At 38.0% G+C, this 20,813-nt stretch overlaps 1 protein-coding gene across 3 annotated transcripts in view; it reads left to right on the top strand.

The window, feature by feature from the left end:
- The window catches only part of GLIS3 (GLIS family zinc finger 3), a 521,995-nt gene that overhangs the window by 384,202 nt on the left and 116,980 nt on the right, over positions 1–20,813 (top strand). For all 3 annotated transcript variants that reach the window (XM_066368078.1, XM_066368077.1, XM_066368079.1), the window contains 2 exons: positions 12,634–12,795; positions 15,678–15,788. In XM_066368078.1, the coding sequence (XP_066224175.1) occupies positions 12,634–12,795; positions 15,678–15,788 (273 nt within the window). The remainder of the gene's footprint in view (positions 1–12,633; positions 12,796–15,677; positions 15,789–20,813) is intronic.

The following is a 20,813-nucleotide window of genomic DNA, read 5'->3' as shown; positions in this document are numbered from 1 at the left end:
CTGAGTGCATGCACACAGTGATTCAATATCCTGTTGGTCCCCAAACCTAAAAAGGTCATAATCGGAAAGGGTCAATAAAGCCAATGGCAGTTTCTTGTCCATGGGTGAGCCGTGGGCATATAGGAAGAAGGGGTTTGAGAGCAAGTCTCTCAACAACCAGGAAGGAGGAGGGCTCAGAAGTAGGATAGGGAGTTTAAAATCAGAGCAGGGAAGAAGAGCGAGTGGAAGGAAAGGAAGGTTTTCGGAGCACCTATGTGCCTGTCAGGCATGTGATAGGGAAGCCGTGTGAAAAAGCTCTGCTGGGAGAGAAAGAAAACTGGAAGTGCAGCATTTTGGAAGCAAGTGACTGCGTGGTTTTGATGGACCGGTGGATTGTCACAAGAGATTGTCAACCCTAGGACTGTGGAGCTGCCAGGAGGCATCACTCTGAGCTCACACCTTTGTCATGGCCGCCAGGGCTAATGCAAGGTTTGAGTTTCATTATTTTCATATCTGCTTCTTTTTTTAAGCAGCCAGTTGCAGATGACTTTTAGCAAGTACAGAATTTATATTTAAGCAATGCATAATGAAAATCAATGGCTTTTTGTTGAAAAAAGCACAGTGTCAGGAAAATCTCCCTGCCACTCTCTTTCCTCCTGTCACAGTGGTGGAAATTTCACATTTGAAAGTGAAAAGGCTTAAGATATAATTTTTTAATCCCATCTTTCCTGCCCACTTGCATCTCTTCCAAAGCTTGTCAGGGCCAAATCTGGAATAGTAAGAGCCATTAAAAGTTTGGCATCTTGCACTCGGTTTTTTGGAATAAACTCAGAGTGGGCCAATTTATGGTAAATTATTCTCTTCGTGTATGAATTTCCTTTTCTCTCTTGGCAAATTTATATTTGCCTCTATAGCCCTGCACACAGATCTTAAACACATACATTTATTATAGAACACGTGTGGGATTTGTGTGCAAGTGTTAAAGTGTGTGCCCATGGCTGTACTCACAAGTGCATATGTACATATTTGCACCTAGGTGCCTATGTGATAGCAAATTGACTTAAACAGTTTGTCTTGGAGGTTTGTGTTGCTGTACGTATGTTAGCATACATTCTGTTGCAGACCTGCAAACAGTTTTTCAGTAAAGAGATGACAGAATTCAGCAATCATTTTGGGAAACATCATAGTAAATAAATATACTGCTTAGTGCTGTTAAACCAAGCATGCCAATTCTTAATAAAACTAAAGGCAATCAGTGGCAGTCTCATCTTTGCAGTCAAAAACAATTACAAGGCAGCCAGTCCACTGGTAACAGGAAAGGCAAACCCAAGGCCTTGCTACAACTCCTGTCCTCTCAGCGCAGAAAGCTCTGGAGCTAGGCATGATTATAACTTGGGTTATGTGGAATTGTCATGTCTGCCTTGCATTCAGAGAGGTTGGCTATAGGATGGGCAGAGGCATGGCATCATGGGGAATTCTTCAACCTTCTCTTTGGAGATGTTTGACTCAGGGAAATTGGGGGCAAGATCTCAAAGAATTTTTTTCTTTGCGTGAGATGCTCTGATGAAAGGCTCTTTCCTGGCATATTTCAGAGCATATTAGCTCAGCCTTTAAAGGGCGATTTAAAAGTTTCTTTTCCTTTATGTATGAAGAAGGCACACATTCATGTGCCTTGAATTATTGCTAATAACATGTTCCCAATGGGTATGTGTATATTTAGCTCAAGTTTGGAAAAGGGTGTGGTCCAAAAACAGTCACTCATTTCACCAGTATTGCTACAAATTTCTCAACACATCAATAAAGAAATTAATGTATCTCATCCACACAACAAATATATATCCAAATATTGTTACTAGTATTGTTTCCTCACATAATTAGATTTAAAATAATTAAATGTATATTTACAGTAGTTCTATAGAACATTAAAATCCAGTAAAACCTATAAATTTATTTTATAGCTTTTGTGATGTTGACAATTTGATGTCATCATGACCAGTAACTGGCTGACCTAATTAAAAGACCTTAATGAGCGTACTACACAAGAAATTCTGGGAAATCAATATGCTTTTTTTTTTTTTTTTTTACAAAGAGTTTATTCTGTCTGTTTTGTTTTACATTTATTTAGCAAATAATCCATGGTCACTTAAATATATTCCAAGCACTGTATCCAGTGCTGGCAATAAAAAAATTAACAAGATTCAGTCCCTTGTCCTCATAAAGCTCACAGCCTAGTGGCAGAGGCAGGCAATCCAATTGGTATAACTCCATGCTTTAGCAAGTCCGTGGGCAGGGTGTAGTGGCTGAGGGAGGAGTGACCCATTGTGCCTGGTGAGAGCTTAAAGGAAGGCATCACAGAGGAGAGGACACCAAACTAAAAAAAGGGGGGATCAGTAGGATGTCACCAGGCACACAGATTAGCACATGCAGAGGCACAGGGGCAAAGAGGAGCATGCCGCTTAAGAACGGAGCTCCAGCTGGACTGGCCTAGAGCCCAGGATGGGAGAGGTGTGTAGACAGCTAGGTGGGGACAGGCTGGACCACATGCATGCCACACCCTTCTCTGACCCGTAGTCTCAGTCTCTGTTTTTCCTCTTCTCTTCCTCCTTTTTCTTCTTCTTTTTGCTTACTTAGTTTTCTTTTACTTCATCTATCCCTGCCTGTCTTCTGAAATTTGAGAGACCTTTTAGAGAAACTGAGTTTTAGAGAATATTTCTGATATTTTTTTAAAATGCCAAAAATAATGCCTAAATCCTAAAGATAATTCCTCCATTTTCCCTAAGTTTCTTCACATTTCTAAGTATATAGAAAATAATTTGGGTATCTTGGAATAGGCTGAGTCAGGTTCCGAGTTTATTCTAGGTACAGTCTATCTCTTGGAATATTGTATGAATGCAGCAATTATAGGTTTGAGCCTGATGTTTCTTTTGTGTATCCACAGATCCTAATAAAGTGCTGAGTATGCAAGAAAATTAATACCTGGCATATAGACTGAACATTAAGAGTATAAAAAAATATTTTCATTAATATAGTGTAGCAAAACATCTGAGAGTTGCCTTTTATATGTATGCGTGTATACACACACACACACACACACACACTTCCTAGAAGTATTGTTCTTGTACATATATGTATATGGAAATATTTCTGGCTATGTGGTGGTCAGAAACACAGGTAAGGAAAATTAAATAATTTGATTGTTTTTAGATATATGTATTTATGCAGGGCCAATTACGTAGATTTAAATGTATTTGCTCTACTGGTATATAATCAAAGTGTGTTTATAGAGGTCTGACTGTGAACCTCTGAAATGTACACACTTCAGTTGCAGGCAATCAATGCTAATAAACAGCAACAACAAAATATGAAGCAACTAACTTACTGTTATGTTTAAACAATACCAGACAACCAGTTTATTATTTATCCACTCATAGAAATAATTATTTGCTTGAAATTGTAGCTTTCTGGCATTGTATTGACACAACATGAATAATACATGGTACTTTAAATGTGTTGAATACTGGAGAAGGCTGAATGATCTGTCTTAAATACCAGTGTTGCACTGTGGAGTATTCTTTTTCCAGTTCTGAATAGAATGCCCATGATGAGGTTCCATTTGTCCCCAGCTCCTTTGAATTGTTATAAACCAGACACTTCATAATTTCCATAAAAATTTAATATGCTTCAAACGTTGGCCCAGAAATGACATATTTCTCTTTACATTCTCATGTGGCTTCTTGAGAACATTTTTTTCCATTTTCATTTTTTAAGTTCACCCTCACTTCTTTTGCCACCTCACTTAGAGTACCCTTTTAAGGAACAACTGCTACCCATGACCCAAAGTGTTAAAAAGCAACAAATTGCCTTAAACCAATAAGAAATACATACATACCACCCATTTAGGTAACCTTTGTTTTATACAGATTTCTTAATCAAAAACAAGAAGCACAATGAGCCAGGAAGTCGTATTTATTGAGCTAGTTTTAATAGATTCATTTTGTACACTAAAATTACAAGGAAAAGCATAGTAACTGGGATCTCTTTATTATGGTTTAGGAAAACATTACAGAAAAGATTTTATATTAATTCTACAAAATTTTTAATAGTTCCAGAAAATCTGGATAAATGAGTACTGTCGGCCACTTCCGAAGGCCAGATGAGTACATGCGCTGAAGTGGTTGACTCTGAGGCCAAGGTGTCTTAGTCTCATCCCCCTCCAGCCGCCCCAGCCAAACCAAAGGCGGGGAAACTTTGAAGGCTGCTGGCAGAAATGGAACTGCAAATCTATTTAGATACTTGGAACCTTTGGAAAATCAGGTTGGGGTACACTGATTTCCCTGACATTAGGAGAACTCTCAAATTAACCGTGGGTAACCCTGCAGTGACTTTAAATTCCAATGAGGCCATTATTCCTCTGGGTAGAACCTTTGAAATATCAAATCAGATATTACCTTGTAGCAACCAAAGGGAAACATAGAAACTCCTTTTCTACTGGTATGTTGTTTTGTTACAGACCTGGGGGGAGGGGATTAGACTGAAAACGTAAGTGAAGTCACAAAGCTAGAAGACTGCAACATCTCCATGTTCACTGCAGAACTGATGCTGTGAATGAGACAGAGAGAGGAAAGAATTCCATAGAACCCAGGGTAATGAATTCATGAACTAGATACTTTTAAAAAGCTTTGAAACATTTGAATTATTTTCTTTCTCTCCCTTTATGTAAAACTTTCTACAAAGGGATGTGGTAAATATTACGATTTGCTGGAGCACCCAGTACTGACAGGGGTGCACTGGGAACAGAAACCACAGGGTGGCACAAGGCAACCCATATGTCCAAATGCAAATGAGACAAGAAGAACCAAAGTCAGGTGGCCCAATGTGCTCGTGCAGTCTTTCTGCTTTGATTCTTCTTTGTCTCTTTCTTTCCCCCTGGTTTTTCTTCTGCTCCCCACCCCACCCCCTGCCCCAGCCCAGACAACACTTTCTGCTATCTTCCCAACATAAATTTTAAAATTAATTTTTACTCTTCTGCACTTTGAAGGACAAAGTTGCCACAGTTCAGTTCATCAAAAGCAAGCACTTTCATTACTCTTTCATTTTTGCTCTAGTTCATTTTTTATTTTATCTCTTCCTTTTAAAAAAAATTCATCAAACTGTACATTTTCAACCTGAGGATAGTTTAATGATCTCTAAAACCTTACTTCTCAAACTGTAATCTTCGAACATTCAACATTGAGAGAAGTATCACCCAGGAGATTGTAAGAAATGCCAAATCTCAGACCTCTCTCTGCACTTACTGAATCAGAATCTGCATTTTAACAGGATGTCCAAGTTACTCATGAGTACATAAAGCTGGGAGGCACTGTCGTAGAACGACACTTCTAAATCTCAGCTGAATACCTGAGTCAGATTTCTCTCTATTCTCAGGTGTGTGAGGTGTCCCTTGGCCTTTGGCTGTTCCTTTGGCCCTCTCTGAGTCACAGGAAAAGCAATCTTTTATTTATATCCTTTGCAGGTACATCCAAGATTCAAGTGGACTTGAATTCTTGGGTTTATTGGGAAGTCACCTTGGCTATATCCCTGGCATTAGAAATATTTGCTGACCTTTCCACCAGTGCTTTTCATCGCTATTGTCTTTGGGCTGTAAATGGAAGATGTAAACTAGCATATAATTCATCACTAGTTTCCTGGCACTGCTCAGCATATCATAGCATCAGCCATTACTAATGGGATTAATTGGTCTTGACTGATGAAATTGTAAAAGTGTATACTTCCAAGAGTCATAAACACTGAGCCTTAATTGAAATCAAATGTATATTTTCAAAAAGTATGTCCAACATCATAGTCTCCCTTCTGTTTGGGCTTTGTTGACTTTAGCGATGGTATAGAAACCTGCTCAGGAAAGGTTTGCTGTTATTACTACTTTGAATATGAACTTGTGCTTCTCAGCACTCTAAGTAGCTGATTAGGGGAGGGAGTAATATTCTCCTTGATTATTGGTTACACATATGGAATAAATCCTATTTTAATGGTGTCTAATGAGCCTTTCATTTTCAGAACCTTTCACAAAAGCCTCTAATAGAAAGGGAAAGTAATAATTCAAAGGTCATCTTAATGCCACTTAATGTCAACAATCTGTAATCAAGCCAATATATATAGGCGATGATTACAGTCTAGTTGTGATCCTTTAAATATGAAATAATCTCCTAAATTAGTGAAGTGATGCAAGCTAGAGTTCTCTGGGTTTGTGGCAACTTACATTTTTTAATTAAAGTTGGTTACTTGAAAACAGCCAGAGTTAAAGAGATATTTCTCAGAATGAGTCTTCATGCGATGCAGTATTTTCAAAATCTATGGGATTTAAAGTTTTGTCACGATTTCATGTGTTTTGTTTTCATGTGTGTCTGGAAAGCTTCTGAAATGTGTGACTGGAACATGGTGATTTCTCTTTAGTGCTTGTTCTCAACAGGGGGAGATAATGGGCACTAGAAATGTGGGGCGCTCTGTTGGTCAGGAGGCTACTGAGGGCCTCCTGTACTCATACCTATTTCAGAACCAGACATCTGCCTAGCAGCTGATTAAAATAGTGGGCAATTTAAAGACTCTCTAGTGTGAGATTGGCATTCTGAGATTTTGTCACGTTTGCTGTGCAAATGGAGATAACTTTGCTTACACTGTTCCAGTCTAGGGCCGCTGTTAGTCCATATGACTCTTGTCTCAGTTAGAAATGGGTAAGATTACTAACGTGTACCTACCCCTTTCCCACCATCTCTCCTCTCCCATATTACCACCCTATACTTGTCTCTCTTTTGTGCTCTGTTTCTCCTTGTACTGCTGTCTTACTGGATTCTGAGAGTTTGTTATTCTCTGTTGTCTTCCGATACAGGGCCTGTGTTTGACCTACAGGTGACCTCAGGCCTGTTAATCAAGTTGTGTGTCACTGGGTCCTAAATTCCTGGTTCCACAGCCACTCCAAGTAGGAAAGTACCTGCGACTAGGATACTGGTCAGATTTTGTGTAGGAGTTGGGTGGTGGCAGTGACATGAGCAGTCAGGTGACAGTTTGAACCTTAAATCTCAGGGTGGACCTTGCACTTTAAAAACCTCAATAGAAAAACATTTGGCTGAACCAAAAAAACACTCCTCCTGTGGTTCCTGCTTCCCTAGTGTAAGGCGAGTGGCCATGGCCGCCTTGGCCATGCAGCTTCCCATCGGATTCAGGCAGGCGGTAAAGGAACTGTCGAGATGGAGGATGGTGGGGGTCCCAGTAGAGCCCAACTTCTATGTCCATTAGGCGTCCCCAAGTCAACTTCCCCATGCAGTGGGACACTCCTGCTTATCAGCAGGCTGGCAGCCTCTTTGAGACTACTCTTGAGGTGGCTATGAGGAGTCTACTTATCAGTGCCGAGACCAGCTGCCACCAGAGGAAAGACACGACCAACACACAAGTTAGTTGCAAGAATCATACAGGTAATTTATTACTCACAAATCCTTTTGGTGTGCCTGGACACAGCTTAAGGGGACCCCATCGGTGTGCTCCTCTCAGCTGTCCTTGATAAGAGTGGCATGGAGACAATCCACGTTCATGTTGGAGTCTGGCTGACTACGGCAGCAGGGGGGTGGTCTCTTAGCGCTAGTACCTTTTCTGGCCTAAGCTTTCTCACAGGTGTCAATCTACAGGATTATCACCTCAAACCACCTTTTCAGGAGTTCCTCACAGGGAGCCCTTTTTATGTTAACCTACAGAGTTATGACATCAAGCCACTTCTTATCTATGTATAACTTCACACACATACTAACTGAGCCCTGCATGGAAGTCAGAGTCTGTTTATCATATTTGTACACACTATATTAATTCCTATCCAGGCGGCATAACTTTATTTAATTTCTTTCATTGATTTTAATATTATATCTTAATTACTTTTATATATCTTCCATATTTTTCTGTCTATGTATTTAATTACTATAACCTTATATTACTGCAACAGTGGGCCATTCCATTTATTAGAGTTTTCTAACGGCAAATAAGCAAACAGGAAGGGAAGACTGCTCCCCTTTCTCTCAGGGCTCCTAAACCTCGACTCACTTCTAAGATCTTTCCGGACTCACAGTTCAATCTTTCCGGACTCACAGTTCGCAGCAGCAAAACAGGCCAGGCAGAAATACCCCTTCTCAGGCAAACAATAGCAAATAATCACCCCTCCTTATGGAGGCAGGCAATCCACAATTTGCATTCTGCCACCCTAAGGGCAAGCACCCACAGCCTTTCATAGACTGTATACACATGGCACTGTCCCCATACAAACGAGCAAACCTAAAAAACACTTGTTACAAACTTGTGTGCCCAACACCTGGGTTTAGATATTCATTAAAGATTTGGAAATCATAAAAAATAATAAGAAAAAAAGGTATCCATTTGCCCAAATACTCAAAGCATTTGGTTTTGGTATTTTGTAACACTCTTTTGTAGTTTTACCTAAATGTTAGTTTATTTTTAATGCATTTGCATGTAATTGAACTTGTAACTCTAGGAATGAAATTGCCTGAGGGAGAGGAAATTCTTGTGTTAAATTACAGGGCTATTCTCATAATGAATGATAATGATTCATTACAGAATTGTTTGCTTTTAAGTTTCATCCAGGCACCATTAGAGAGACAAAGCACCACCTTCCTCTTGCAGAATTGTTAGTGTGGCAAGTTCAGTCAGGTGTGCTGCCCTGTGTACACCTGGTCGGTTGGGTGTGAGTTCTCCCCCCAGTGCCATTTGTCAGTTCTTCAGATCCTGATTTTAGTGGTCTTGGGTTCATAGTTTTTTCAAGTGAATTTCTTCAATAAGAGTCAGCATGTGGCCTATATTGAGCTACTGAGTTCATGAAATTGCCTTTCTTTTGCCTTTATTCATATAAACCTTTCACTCTTAATCTTTTCTCTTGGAGATATTGTGATGCTAGTACAAGTAATTTAAACATTTTTGTCTTCTGGCCTTTCTTGATACAGAGGAAACGTCTGAAATCAGCTGGATTTTTATGCTGTTGTAGATAATCATGTTGTTGTCACTTTCTGTCTGGGTGCTCATATTTTCCGCCATCTTTGCTATTTTAAAAAAATGAGATGTAGTTCACTTTTCACTGACTTGCTTGGAATATCTCAAGCCCCTTGGTCTTTGATCATTGCTGCTCATAACAGCAATAATGGTAATTGGTTGACTTTTAATTGGACATTCACTGGCACATTTAGACTTTGGAAACACTGATCTACATTCAGTTTGTGTCTAGTCCAGTGGACAGTTTGAATTAGTTCTAGGACAAATCCAGAGATCTAGATCTCTAGTCTGAGATCCCTCTCTAATCACTCTGTGGTAGATCTGAGGGTCTTATTTGTCCAATACTCACAGAAACCTCATTAATCTATTCTCAAGTTGTTTTTCCACTCCTATGTTGGTGCCATTACAAATTAACCCTTCTCTCTTTCCAAGATAGTGGGGACTGTACAAGGGAATGGATGCTGGCGCCAACCCAGCTCTGGGTATGTATGTACCCTTGGAACTGGCCCCAGAACAGTGTCCACCCTACAAAAGAGCCTTGCTGTGAAATAGGCTACAGGCTTGATGTGTCCAACACCACAGGCTCATTTTAGACCTAAGTGTGGTCCACCAAGTGATTCCAAATAAAATAATCTGAGCTCCAGGAGTTTGCTTTAGGTCGTCATTCAGAGAGAACCTTAAAAACAGAGGTTTGATAGCAGAAGCTTCTTAGCTATGAATAGGGGGTTAACGTTGAGCCCCTTTATTCTCAGATTTGGGGCCCACTTGAAAATCTGTGGAAATAAACCACTTAACTCCTCTTTCCTTCTAGCGACGTAGCACTGTCTCTTTCATTCTGTTGAAAAAGTAGTTGGCTTCGTCAGCAATCATCTTCTCTTCAGGCTAAATTTATTTTTACATAAAATAGAAATCAGGAAAACACCAAAATTATTTTAAGCAAAATATCAAAATTGAAATAAACCAACATATGTCTGTGAAACGTGTAACTCTCAATCAAAAATAAGTGCAACTTTCATAAATTTCTTAAAATACTTCAGCAGGCCAAATCTGGACAACTTAAGTAGTTGGATGTTTAAATTTTCTTTCTCATTAGTTCGTCCTTTACCTAAAAATGAAAATTCAAGTAACTAAACCTGGCAAGCTCTGGATCATCCCTTTATGAACAATGTTCTCCATCATCAAGAGAAACAAGGAGCTTTATGAAAAATCTTGTAGTAAGGTTAGGTTATACCTGCTAAATTTAAATATATAAAAACCATCTTGTATTTACCTTCTTTACTTATATTCTGTTCTATCCACACCTCTTTTCATGCACACATTTCTCTCTAAGAAGTGAAGTTTCTTAGTTGCTTTAAACATATTATGCTTTGTTCTCGTTAGTTTTTTTTTTTTTTTTCATATTCATAAGTTTCTCTTTTAGAGAGAACTCAAATGGTGTTAAACTGTTAAAGTAACATAAATATTCTGCGGCTTAGCACTGAAGAGAGCATTAGCACCAATGAGAGAGCTAGAGGATAAGTATCCATCTCACCTTCATGCTTCAATTACGGGCTTTCTGTAACACATTTTCTTTATTAGATTGTCATTTCAAGGATTGGAATCACTTTGACCAGCGAATGGTGGCTGATATTTTTCCCACAGAAGGCATTAGGTAAAATTAGCATCAATAAATATTATTTATGGCCTTGGCTGGTTGGCTTAGTGGTAGCATGTCGGCCCAATGTGTGGATGTCCTGGGTTTGATTCCCGGTCAAGACACACAGGAGAAGTGACCATCTGCTTTTCCACCCCTCCTCTCTCTCTCTCTCTCTCTCTCTCTCTCTCTCTCTCTCTCTCCCTCCTCCTGTAGCCATGGCTCTATTGGTTCAAGCACATCGGCCCTGGGCACTGAGGGTGGCTTAGTGAAGCCTCCACTTCAGGTGCTAAAAATGGCTTGGTTGTGAGTATGGCTTCAGATGGGCAGAGCATCAGCCCCGGATGGGAGGTTGCCAGGTGGATCCTGGTCAGGATGCATGTGGGATTCTGTCTCTCTGTCTCCCTTCCTCCCACTTGGAAAAAAAAAAAAGAAAGAAAAATAAAAAATAAATATAATTTATATACCAATGAAGCATTTCTTGAAATTATCAATCTTTCATTTTCAGTTCTTCTTTTCTTGAATTAGATAACCATATTTCTTTAAAAAAATAAAAATAAATAAAACTTTCACTTTATTTGGAAAATGATTTAATATTTAATTAATTATCTTTCAGTACCTTTTTGACAGCATGTTTAAAAACTTTATCTCATTAATCTTGGCGTCACTGTGGGGCAGCTGTGTTAGGCTTGCTCACTGATTGACCAGCTGAAAGCACTTTTCCTGATGCACCGGGCAGAGGCACGTGCACATGGTCTATGTAAGGCTATAGGTGCTTGCACTCGAGAGGTGGGGGATTATAGATGGTGGATTGCCTGCCCACCACCATTATTTTTGTTTGTCAGAGAAGAGGTTTTCCCTTCCTGTTTGCTCATCTGTCATTGTGAGACTATTAAACGGTAATGGCCCAACACTTTCTGGCTCCACAGTTTCTCTACTGCCCAAATCCAATGTGGATATGCCTGGCCTCGGCCACCGGCATTACAATCACCCTTCACAAGTTCAATCTCTTGGGTGCCACGAACCAGCGCGGCTAGTAATTTCAGGTACTGAGTGGGAAAGGCACAGAATTAAGAAAATAGGCTTAAAGAGGAACAAGATGGGCTCAGGAGGCCTCTGCAATGCCTTTTGTTTGCCAGAGACAGAGAACCCCCGGTCTGCTTTATTATATAGTGTAGAAATTAAAGCCTTTAAGCCAATGTATAAATAAAGAAGTCTCTGATACAAAGCCACTACTAATCTGAGGCATAAATGGGATTCCTCATAAGAGTGCACCACCCCACATCATGCAACAGTCAAGGGTGTGGGGAAAAGCTTAGTGTTGAGAAGATATTAGTATTAAAAGGATGTTGAAAAGATCTTAATATTAAAAGGAAAGGAAAGGCTTAGTCTTAAACTAAGCCTTAGGCTATATGGACTTTGCCAGCTTACAGCCTGTCTCCCACACTTGGGAGTTGGAAAAGCCCTTGGTTTAAGCAAGTTTAGGATCATAATAATTCAGTGACACACACCTTTTTCATTTGAAACTCTTGGATCTTCAGGTCAGTTTTTTTCTTATACATCATTCTGATTTTTCTTGTTAGTTTATTAGTTGTAAAAAGTTTCTTCCTTCCTGGTTGCTTCTATTTAGACCAATTTGGAAATGGAAAAGTGTGTTAATTTTTTTAATAAATCTTTAAGACATGCATTACTGTATTTTTATTAACTGAGCCAGATGGCTCACAGTGAATTTTCTCTGACATAAGTAATCACAGGAATCAGCTTGAGACCCAAATCTAGTACAGAAAGTGGCATGTATATTCAGTGGAAAAACGCGATTCACACAAACATATAGCTTTATTTAGAAGTAATATTTGTTACTGTTTGGATTTCATTTTATTTTTTTGTTTTAGGCTAAGTACAAACTAAGAAACAACTCTTTCCCCCCACGCTCAAGCATTCAAGGTCCTCCTCAACAACCCCAAAATGTTTTCTTTTTGCAGTTTGAAGGTTGCAAGAAGGCCTTTTCAAGGCTTGAAAATCTCAAGATTCACTTGCGGAGTCACACGGGCGAGAAGCCATATTTGTGCCAGCATCCGGGCTGTCAAAAGGCGTTCAGTAACTCCAGTGACCGCGCCAAGCACCAGAGGACGCATCTGGACACTGTAAGAATGGCAGCAGCTTTCCAACTTTCAGTCTGAAGCCCCAGTGTGAGGAAGTGCTCTTTTGATAGTGGGATGGCCAAGGTGTTTGCTTTATGGTCTGCAGGTTATAGGGGCTATGCCAAGGGCAGCAACGGAACCTGGTAAAGGGCCAGAGGGCCCTGTTTGGCTCTTTCCTTATTTTCTATAGTCACGAGTATCCTAAATATTACAGCTGCTTGGGACAGAGGGGTTCTGTGGTAACCTCTGTGTACAAAGCAGAGGCAGTTTAGGGGCTGTCATATAGTAGATTTTAGTACAGAGAATGTCCACTACAGATTGGGCATTCATATAAATATTCAAATATTAAGATATACTAACGTCCACAATATACAAGGTATGGAAAATGTAGGTCTACAGTTGTGAGTGTGCGAAAGTTTATTCTTGTATTACTATTTATTTTAATGTATTATTTCTCAAATGAACAACTGTCCACCTACCTTTTTTCTTACTCTGATTTCTTTTCTTAACATAAAAAGGCGAAGGCTGGCATGGTTTTTCAGAGTGAATCTGGCCTTTTTGCTTTGGCAACTACCTGGCAATTTCACCTTTAAGTAATCTAAAAAGAGTCAGCAACTCTTCCCCAGGGTTCAGTTTCCTCGGGCTTTCCCTGTAACAACCACAGAACCATCAGCATGAAGCCTATGAGAACAACTGATTTTCATTATTGCACCTTAACTCTCTTAGTGCTGTAACATTTTGTTCATTTGCAAATGCCTTTTCTACTACTCTCTCTTTTATTTTCTCAATTACGTTGATTGTCCTCCTTTGTGTTTCTCACGTTTTAATGCCATTTTCCTTATATAAGGGCAGGTAGACTATATGTAATTTTACTTCACTTAACAAAGTCATCAGGATAAATGCATTATACACATCACAGATCTCTTATCCCACATTCTTGCAAATAATGTATTCATGACAGTACTTTTTCAGTCTTAACATTCTGATGTCTATTATTAAACTACGCCAGAATTTGAATTTTGAAAAGATACTGTTATTTCTACACACCTTCTCATACATACTTAATGTTCTTCGGATATTATAGTTGACATATTTATTAAATTTTGTATTAGTCTCTATTAGTCATATTGATAGAAGTCATTTTAACTATATGTCACATAACCTTTCTAAACAGAATTATCTCCTGATACACATAAATATGATGGTTTTTTTAGTAACTATCTGATATGTAATTAGAGTAATATGGATATAAGGTGGACCCTTTCTGCTCCAGCTAAATTGAATTCAGTGATTTTAGGACCAACAGGATAGAATATTAAATGAATAAATTTGGTGAATAGCAGTATTTTTTAAAGGTAGAAATAGGAATAAAGAATAAATTATGTTAAATGCCCTATTTTGTATGTCTGAAATGGTCTTGGTAGAATCTAGTAAATTTTTCAATTTATCATTAAATTTTATCATGGTAGAATGAACATTCGTGAGACAGATTATCTTGAGAAATTGCTTCTACTCTAGCTAGTTATCTGTAGTTTGAAAGAACTATTGTGAGGCTAAGTATTATGCTTCTACAATACCCCTCTTTGCTTGGAACTAATTTTAGCTAATCAAACTAAGAGCATTTTCTAAAATCATTTTGGAATTAAAAAAATAACTCTTTTTAAAATTTTTGAGGAAAGTTACCTAAGATAATGATTTTAATGATTCAGTTCAATTCAGTAGCTTTTAAAACTCAGCTATTTTTATTTTTAAAAATCATTTCTTTATTAAATATTTTAAAATCATCATTTTTACTTTAGAGATTCAAACTACCTACTGGTTAAATTTTTATCATTTAACAAATTAGTAAGCTTTTTAAAAATCATACAGAAATTAAATATTTGTTTGAAAGAGCAAAGTGTAGTTGCTTAATGATTTGTTATTTAAATTGAGGTCTTCATTCTCTTTCAGTAAGTACTCCTTATGCTGCTAATGTCATCAGAATTTTTAATAAACTATCTTTCTCCAACTAAATGGATTCTTTACTTAACAGGAAAATGGATTTCCCATAAAGATTACTGAGTTCATAATTCTAACCCTGAACACTTTCTTGCAAATACATTATTAATTTATTTTTTATTAGCGTCTTAATATCCAAACAAGGGAGATCATTTTAAAGTACAAAAAAAAAAAAAAAAAAAAAAAGATTCTAGACTCAGTCTTCAGCGCCAATCACATCATATAGCTCAGAAGCATGGGGGAATTGGAGTAGCCAAAACTTGTATCCTCATCATGGCTCAGCTAGGGGCTTACTCACATAACTCAGGCTTAGCACAAGAACTCCTCTACAACTCATAACGTTAATGTCTCTGGCTGATTTTTCATGTGTCTGTTGTTTGAAACCTACTGTCTCCTACTCACTTTCTACTTTTAATTCTCTCTTTCTCTCTTTCTGAATCAGGTTTCTTCTGAAACATTCCCAGTCTTTTCTGGACTCTTCTACAGCTTCTTTATACCTGAACTCTTACAGAGTATGTGTTTCCTAGTTTCTGACAGTATGAAAGATTGTTTTCAGGGGAACATAACTGTAAGTATGACTGGAGATGCTTACTAATAATTTCTATGTTAAAAACTGTTGTAAGAGGTTCTTGGCAAGAATGTACTCTATAGTAACCTCTTAAAAATCATCAAAAAATAGGCCATCTCTTTGTTTTTTGAAAGTGTACTTCCTTTCTTGTCTTGATGCAAACTTACTGGGCTTTCTAATTAATATGTCTGAGTATTACCCAGCATTTCACATCAGTCAGTTGGTAACAACTCATGCTCTGAAGTCAGTAGTGTTTGAGTAAACCCTCCCCAGTTACCTTTGTGATTTAACCACAGCTGTTTCTTTCTTTCTTATTTAGAAACCTTATGCTTGTCAGATTCCAGGATGCACCAAACGCTACACAGACCCAAGTTCCCTAAGAAAGCATGTGAAGGCACATTCTTCCAAAGATCAACAAGCGAGGAAAAAGGTAATTTTTAAAAACGAACTTATCCATCCAGAAAAAAAGAGTTAAATTCTTGCAGTACCAGGAGCTTCTGCAGGACATTGGAAATACTTATACTTCTCAAAGTGTAATATGTGTTAGATTCATTGTGGAGAGAAATTTTCCATGAAGTACAAGCATACTTTGTTTTATTGTGCTTTGTTTATTGCTCTTCCCAAATACTGTTTTGTTTTGTTTTAGTGAGAGAGACAGACAGGAAGGGAGAGAGATGAGAAGCATCAGCTTGTAGTTAAGGCCCTTTTGTCATTCATTGATTGCTTTTCATATGTGCCTTGATGGTTGGAGGTTGGGGGCTTAAGCCGAGCCAGTGACCCCTTGCTCAAGCCATTGACCTTAGGTTCAAGCCAATGACCTTTGGGCTCAAGCCAGAAACCATGGGATCATGTCTATGATCCCACACTTAAGCCAGTGACCTCGGGGTTTCAACCCTGGGATCTCAGCATCCCAGGTCGATGCTGCTCTATCCACTGCGCCACCACTAGTCAGACCAGATACTGTCTAGTCCCTCTACCAGCAAAAGGACCCTCCACCAGCAAAAAAGATGGACTCCCTGACAACTCAAATGATGGTTAGCGTTCTTTAACAATAAAATATTTGTTAATTAGGGTATGTGTGTGTAGCATTAGACATAATGCTACTGAACACTTAGTAGACTGCAGTATAGCTTAAACCTAACTTTTATGTGCATTGGGTGACCACAAAGGCCTGTGACTCATTTTATTGTGGTGTTCGCTTTATTGCAGTGCTCTGGAACCATACCTGACCGTCCCTGTGGTATGCAGTAATAGCAAGGCTATGGTTTGCATAGATGTTACAGCCAGATAGAAATTTCTGGGAGGGCTTGTATAATAAAAATCAGAGAAAATTAAGTATAAGTCACCTAAACTGGAAAGTAAAAAAAAAAAAAAAAAAAAGGCTTTTATGGAAATGAAGTCCAAATAACAAGAAAATTGAATTTGGAAAATCAGCACAACAGAAATCCTTTCTGAAGATAAGCGCTTTTTCATAAAATATCAATAGGCTAAAACCATTTTAGCTCTGATGCTGAAGGTAAGTGAAAGAAAAAAAGAAGGAAGGAGAATCTGTAGGATGAGTAAGAATAGAAATATGCTTCCTCCCTTTAAGCTTAGAAAAAAAATGTTTCTTAATAGGTACTGTGTATGAAAATCTGAGAAAGGAATTGAACCTAAAATTACTTTGACATCAATAAGAGATTTAATGTATTTCCAAAGTTTATAGGAATCATAGTATCTCAGATCTGGAAGAACTGTTAAAGATCACAGCCAACCCTCCTGACTTGTTTTCCTGACTTTATAAGATCTCTAGCAAGCGGTTGGCCATGACCAGGGGATGAGGAACTTACCACCTTACAAGGCATTTCCTAATAACTGAGTTTGTAAACTTTGGGGCCAACATGCATCTTCTGACCATGGCAGAAAATATGTTGACTTGACCTTGACTTTTTGAATATTTCATTTGTGTTCAGAGGGATACATGATTCATTTAAGGGCCCTTCATAACAAATTTAAGGAAAGCTGAAGACTCAAACTTATTTCAAGTAACCGAACCCCCCCCTTCCCCCATGGCCATCAAGTCACCATGACTTTAAGCTAACTAGAATCTTGTATTCTTTTGTGGTTTATAGAGATTTAACACTTTTATGTTGGGAAATGCTCTGTAGTCTTTTTGTTACTTAAGCTTTTCTTCCTTGAGAGGTGTTAGCATAGCCAGTTGAGGGCTTATAGATGGAAATAATTTGACTTCTTCCATGTGAGTTAGAAAAATGCCCAGTTAGAAGACTAATATTCTTAATGGTATACAAACTTACTCTTGTAAGTTGATTGTTAAAATAACTTATTTTTTTCTATAAGTATAATTAAGTCTCTAATTAGAATCTCAGTAAATTGATAACAGATGATCATTTCAATAGCAACAATAATATCAACATAATAGATGGTCATTTAACATAGATTGGATATGTTCTTTTATTTTAAAAGAGTAAATGAACTGCTAAGTGAATTAATGGTATAAAGTTCTAAGGAGATATTTAGTATTCTTAAAATAACACACCATTGTTGTATAGTGTTAACATTCAGCAGGACTATTGCCTAATGGTTTTTGTCATTATCTGTGTATATCTTACAACTTGAAGTGGTAAGTTGTGTTTGTTTAAAAAAAAAACAAAACAAAACAAAACAAAAAAACTCTTGCTGAGAGCTTCCCCCTCCCTAAATATGACAAATTTTCATGACCAAATTTATCATAAGGTTGGAGAGCACCTTCATAAATAGTAACAGCAGTCATGGACATGACAGAATATAAGTACCATATCTAGACAAATAAGCTACAATATGATATTGATAGTAGGTATGGAAACCAAAGTATATTTTCAGAAAATGGTTTCTATTGTTCAACCATGGAGGAAGAAATGTTTCAATCTCTATATAAAGGAAGAGTAGTTGGATTATGTGAAGGAATCTCAAAGCACTAATTTAAAAAAGAAAATCAGACTTTGAAATTACTAAATATAAGTTTACAGACAACCTTCAACAGATAATCTAGGTAATAAGGAGCAGTATTATAATCTAATGAAAAGTATTTCAGTATTCTCTTCATTTTATTTTACGTAAAATCAGGTTTTGTCTCTCCGGTGATTTGGCTGTTGATGCTCACTCTTGTTTTCTGCAGTGACTGAATTGGTTTTGGCTGACTTTCATTACCTGGTCCTTAGTGACAAGTTTATTGTCTTAACTTTCTGAATTTTAATCTGTCTTTTTAATCTCAAGATTTTAAAAATCCTTTATTGATCTGTGATGGATTAATTTGTGGAAATTAAAATGACGAAAGGTTTTCCACCCAATAAAAAGAGGAAATGTCACTCCCAGGGGAAGCAGTGTAATAAACCTGAAATCAGTTCACATTTTCAAATCCTGCGCTGGTATACCAGTATGTAACATTTACGTGGTACATTGTCGTTACTAGACCTTGGAGAGATTCTAATTGCTAACTCACATCAGGGCTTGGTATTTGAAATATTTCCTGGCAGCCATAATAAAAAAAAAAAGTAAGAAACAATAAACCTTTTAAGGCAGAATTAAGATTATTTACGACTTTAATTAAAAATTGAAAACTGGCATCATTTCAAAAAAGCCTTTACAAAAATGTGAATTCATCAAAAATAACCATAAAAATTCCAAGGTGATAAAGGCAAAGTGGAGTAATGGTCCCAGCCCAAGGGAATTGTTTTGTTGAAAAGAATAAAACCCTTTTCTGTCACACCCTGTTAGTCATGGACTTATTTAATATACCCTGCCTGCCTGTCTCTAATCCTTTTTTTAACCCTCCTCCCTGCTCAGACATTAAATGACATTATTTTGGTCTCAACATCGGCAGTTTTATGAGGCCCTGCTCTGAAGTCAGGGCCAGTGACAAGGCACCTTCAGTGGTAAGACAAATGTTTTTAGGAAGGGCAGAGATCTCATAAGTAATGTCCCAGCCATGGGTACATGGTCCTTTCCCATGTCTTTTCGGTCCTACTGAAAACCAAGAACCTGAATTCTCAGCTAAATATTATTTAATCTGTAAAAAGAAAGACAAAGGGTTGTGGGGTGGGAATCTCTCTACAAAGGAATTGGGACAATTTAGCTCATCGCATGCAAAGAGTACCTTTTCTTCTTGGCTAATGCTCACACCCACACATCCCATCAGCTGATGTACAGCCTTCTTCCATGGAATGGGCTTTGCAGATCTTGAGTTCATTAACTAGAGGACTACACAGATAAATGAGTAATGAAATACTCAGGTCACCAGCTGTAGTCTCCAGTGAGAATAGTGTCTAGCTTGCGGAGGAAAAGCTAGAATCTGTCCTTCAATTCTGCCTGATAATGAGTGGTGAAATAAGAAGAAATTAGGGCAAAAAGCCACTTGAAATTTTCCTTAAGTCTGTGAGCTTTATCAGAATTTTTCATTTTCACCTTTGAAAGTGCCATAAGTAGGGGGGTTGCCTTCAACTCTGACCTGTTATCAAAATGGATTTTTTAAAAGTGAATGCAAAGACTGCTGAGCCAAAAGTTAGAGATGATATGAATCTTTCAGCCATTTCAATCTTCCTCAGAGATTCCAAACTTTGGGTGTGAATTGTTAAATGTTTGTTAAACATTCACCTTTGACCCACCGTGGGTGATGACTTTCACTTTTGGGACCTCCATACAAGCTGTTATAAACCAAACAGGGCTTTTGAAATGTGTGTGAATTCAACATGTATTTATATCTACTTAGAGAACAGCTCTGTATAGCTTTCTGGCTAAAACAGAACAGCTTATTTAATGCAGCTCTGTTCTTATAGAACTGGCAATTCTTTGGAATCTGTTCAGAGCTATATATACTCAAAACTGTAAACAATTTCATTAAGTAGCATGTATGTTCACTTTGCTTTATGCAGTTGTTGGAATTTTAAAAAGTAATGTGAAAATATATAGTTTTCCCTGGATGGAAGCACGTATTAGAAGAGTCACTGAGGCTCACTTTCTATCAGTTGGTTTCTGTCATCATCTGCATGGTGGATAGCATGCGCAAGTGTTAGGTAATCAGAGGCTTTCCCAGATTTTCACACCCCTTTCCTTCCTTCCTTCGTTCCTTCCTCTCTCCCTCCCCTCCCTGTCTTTCTCCCTCCATCTTTCCTGTTCAGGAATAAACTAAAATCACTCCAGCTCTTACTGGAATGTCAGTAATGGGCACATATAATGAACCTATCATTTCAAGATGAGCTAGCTCCCTCCCTTCCTCTCACAGTTAAGAAAGCATGTTGGAATTCGGATAAGAGTGATGCCATTACAGGAATGATGTGAAAACTGCACGAATAAGTTTGCTTTTTATTAAGAGAGTCACTAACTTCTGTACTTGTTAAAGATTGTTGGTAATGAATTATTGGTCTCACACCTCACAGTGATGGTGAGACATATGGCCTGCCTGAATGTCCTGATGCCTCTG

The sequence above is a fragment of the Saccopteryx leptura genome, chromosome 2, assembly GCF_036850995.1.
Source record: "Saccopteryx leptura isolate mSacLep1 chromosome 2, mSacLep1_pri_phased_curated, whole genome shotgun sequence".
In the NCBI taxonomy this organism is placed as follows: domain Eukaryota; kingdom Metazoa; phylum Chordata; class Mammalia; order Chiroptera; family Emballonuridae; genus Saccopteryx; species Saccopteryx leptura.
The sequence above is the reverse complement of the archived record's forward strand: the minus strand, read 5'-3'. Positions and strand labels throughout refer to the sequence as shown.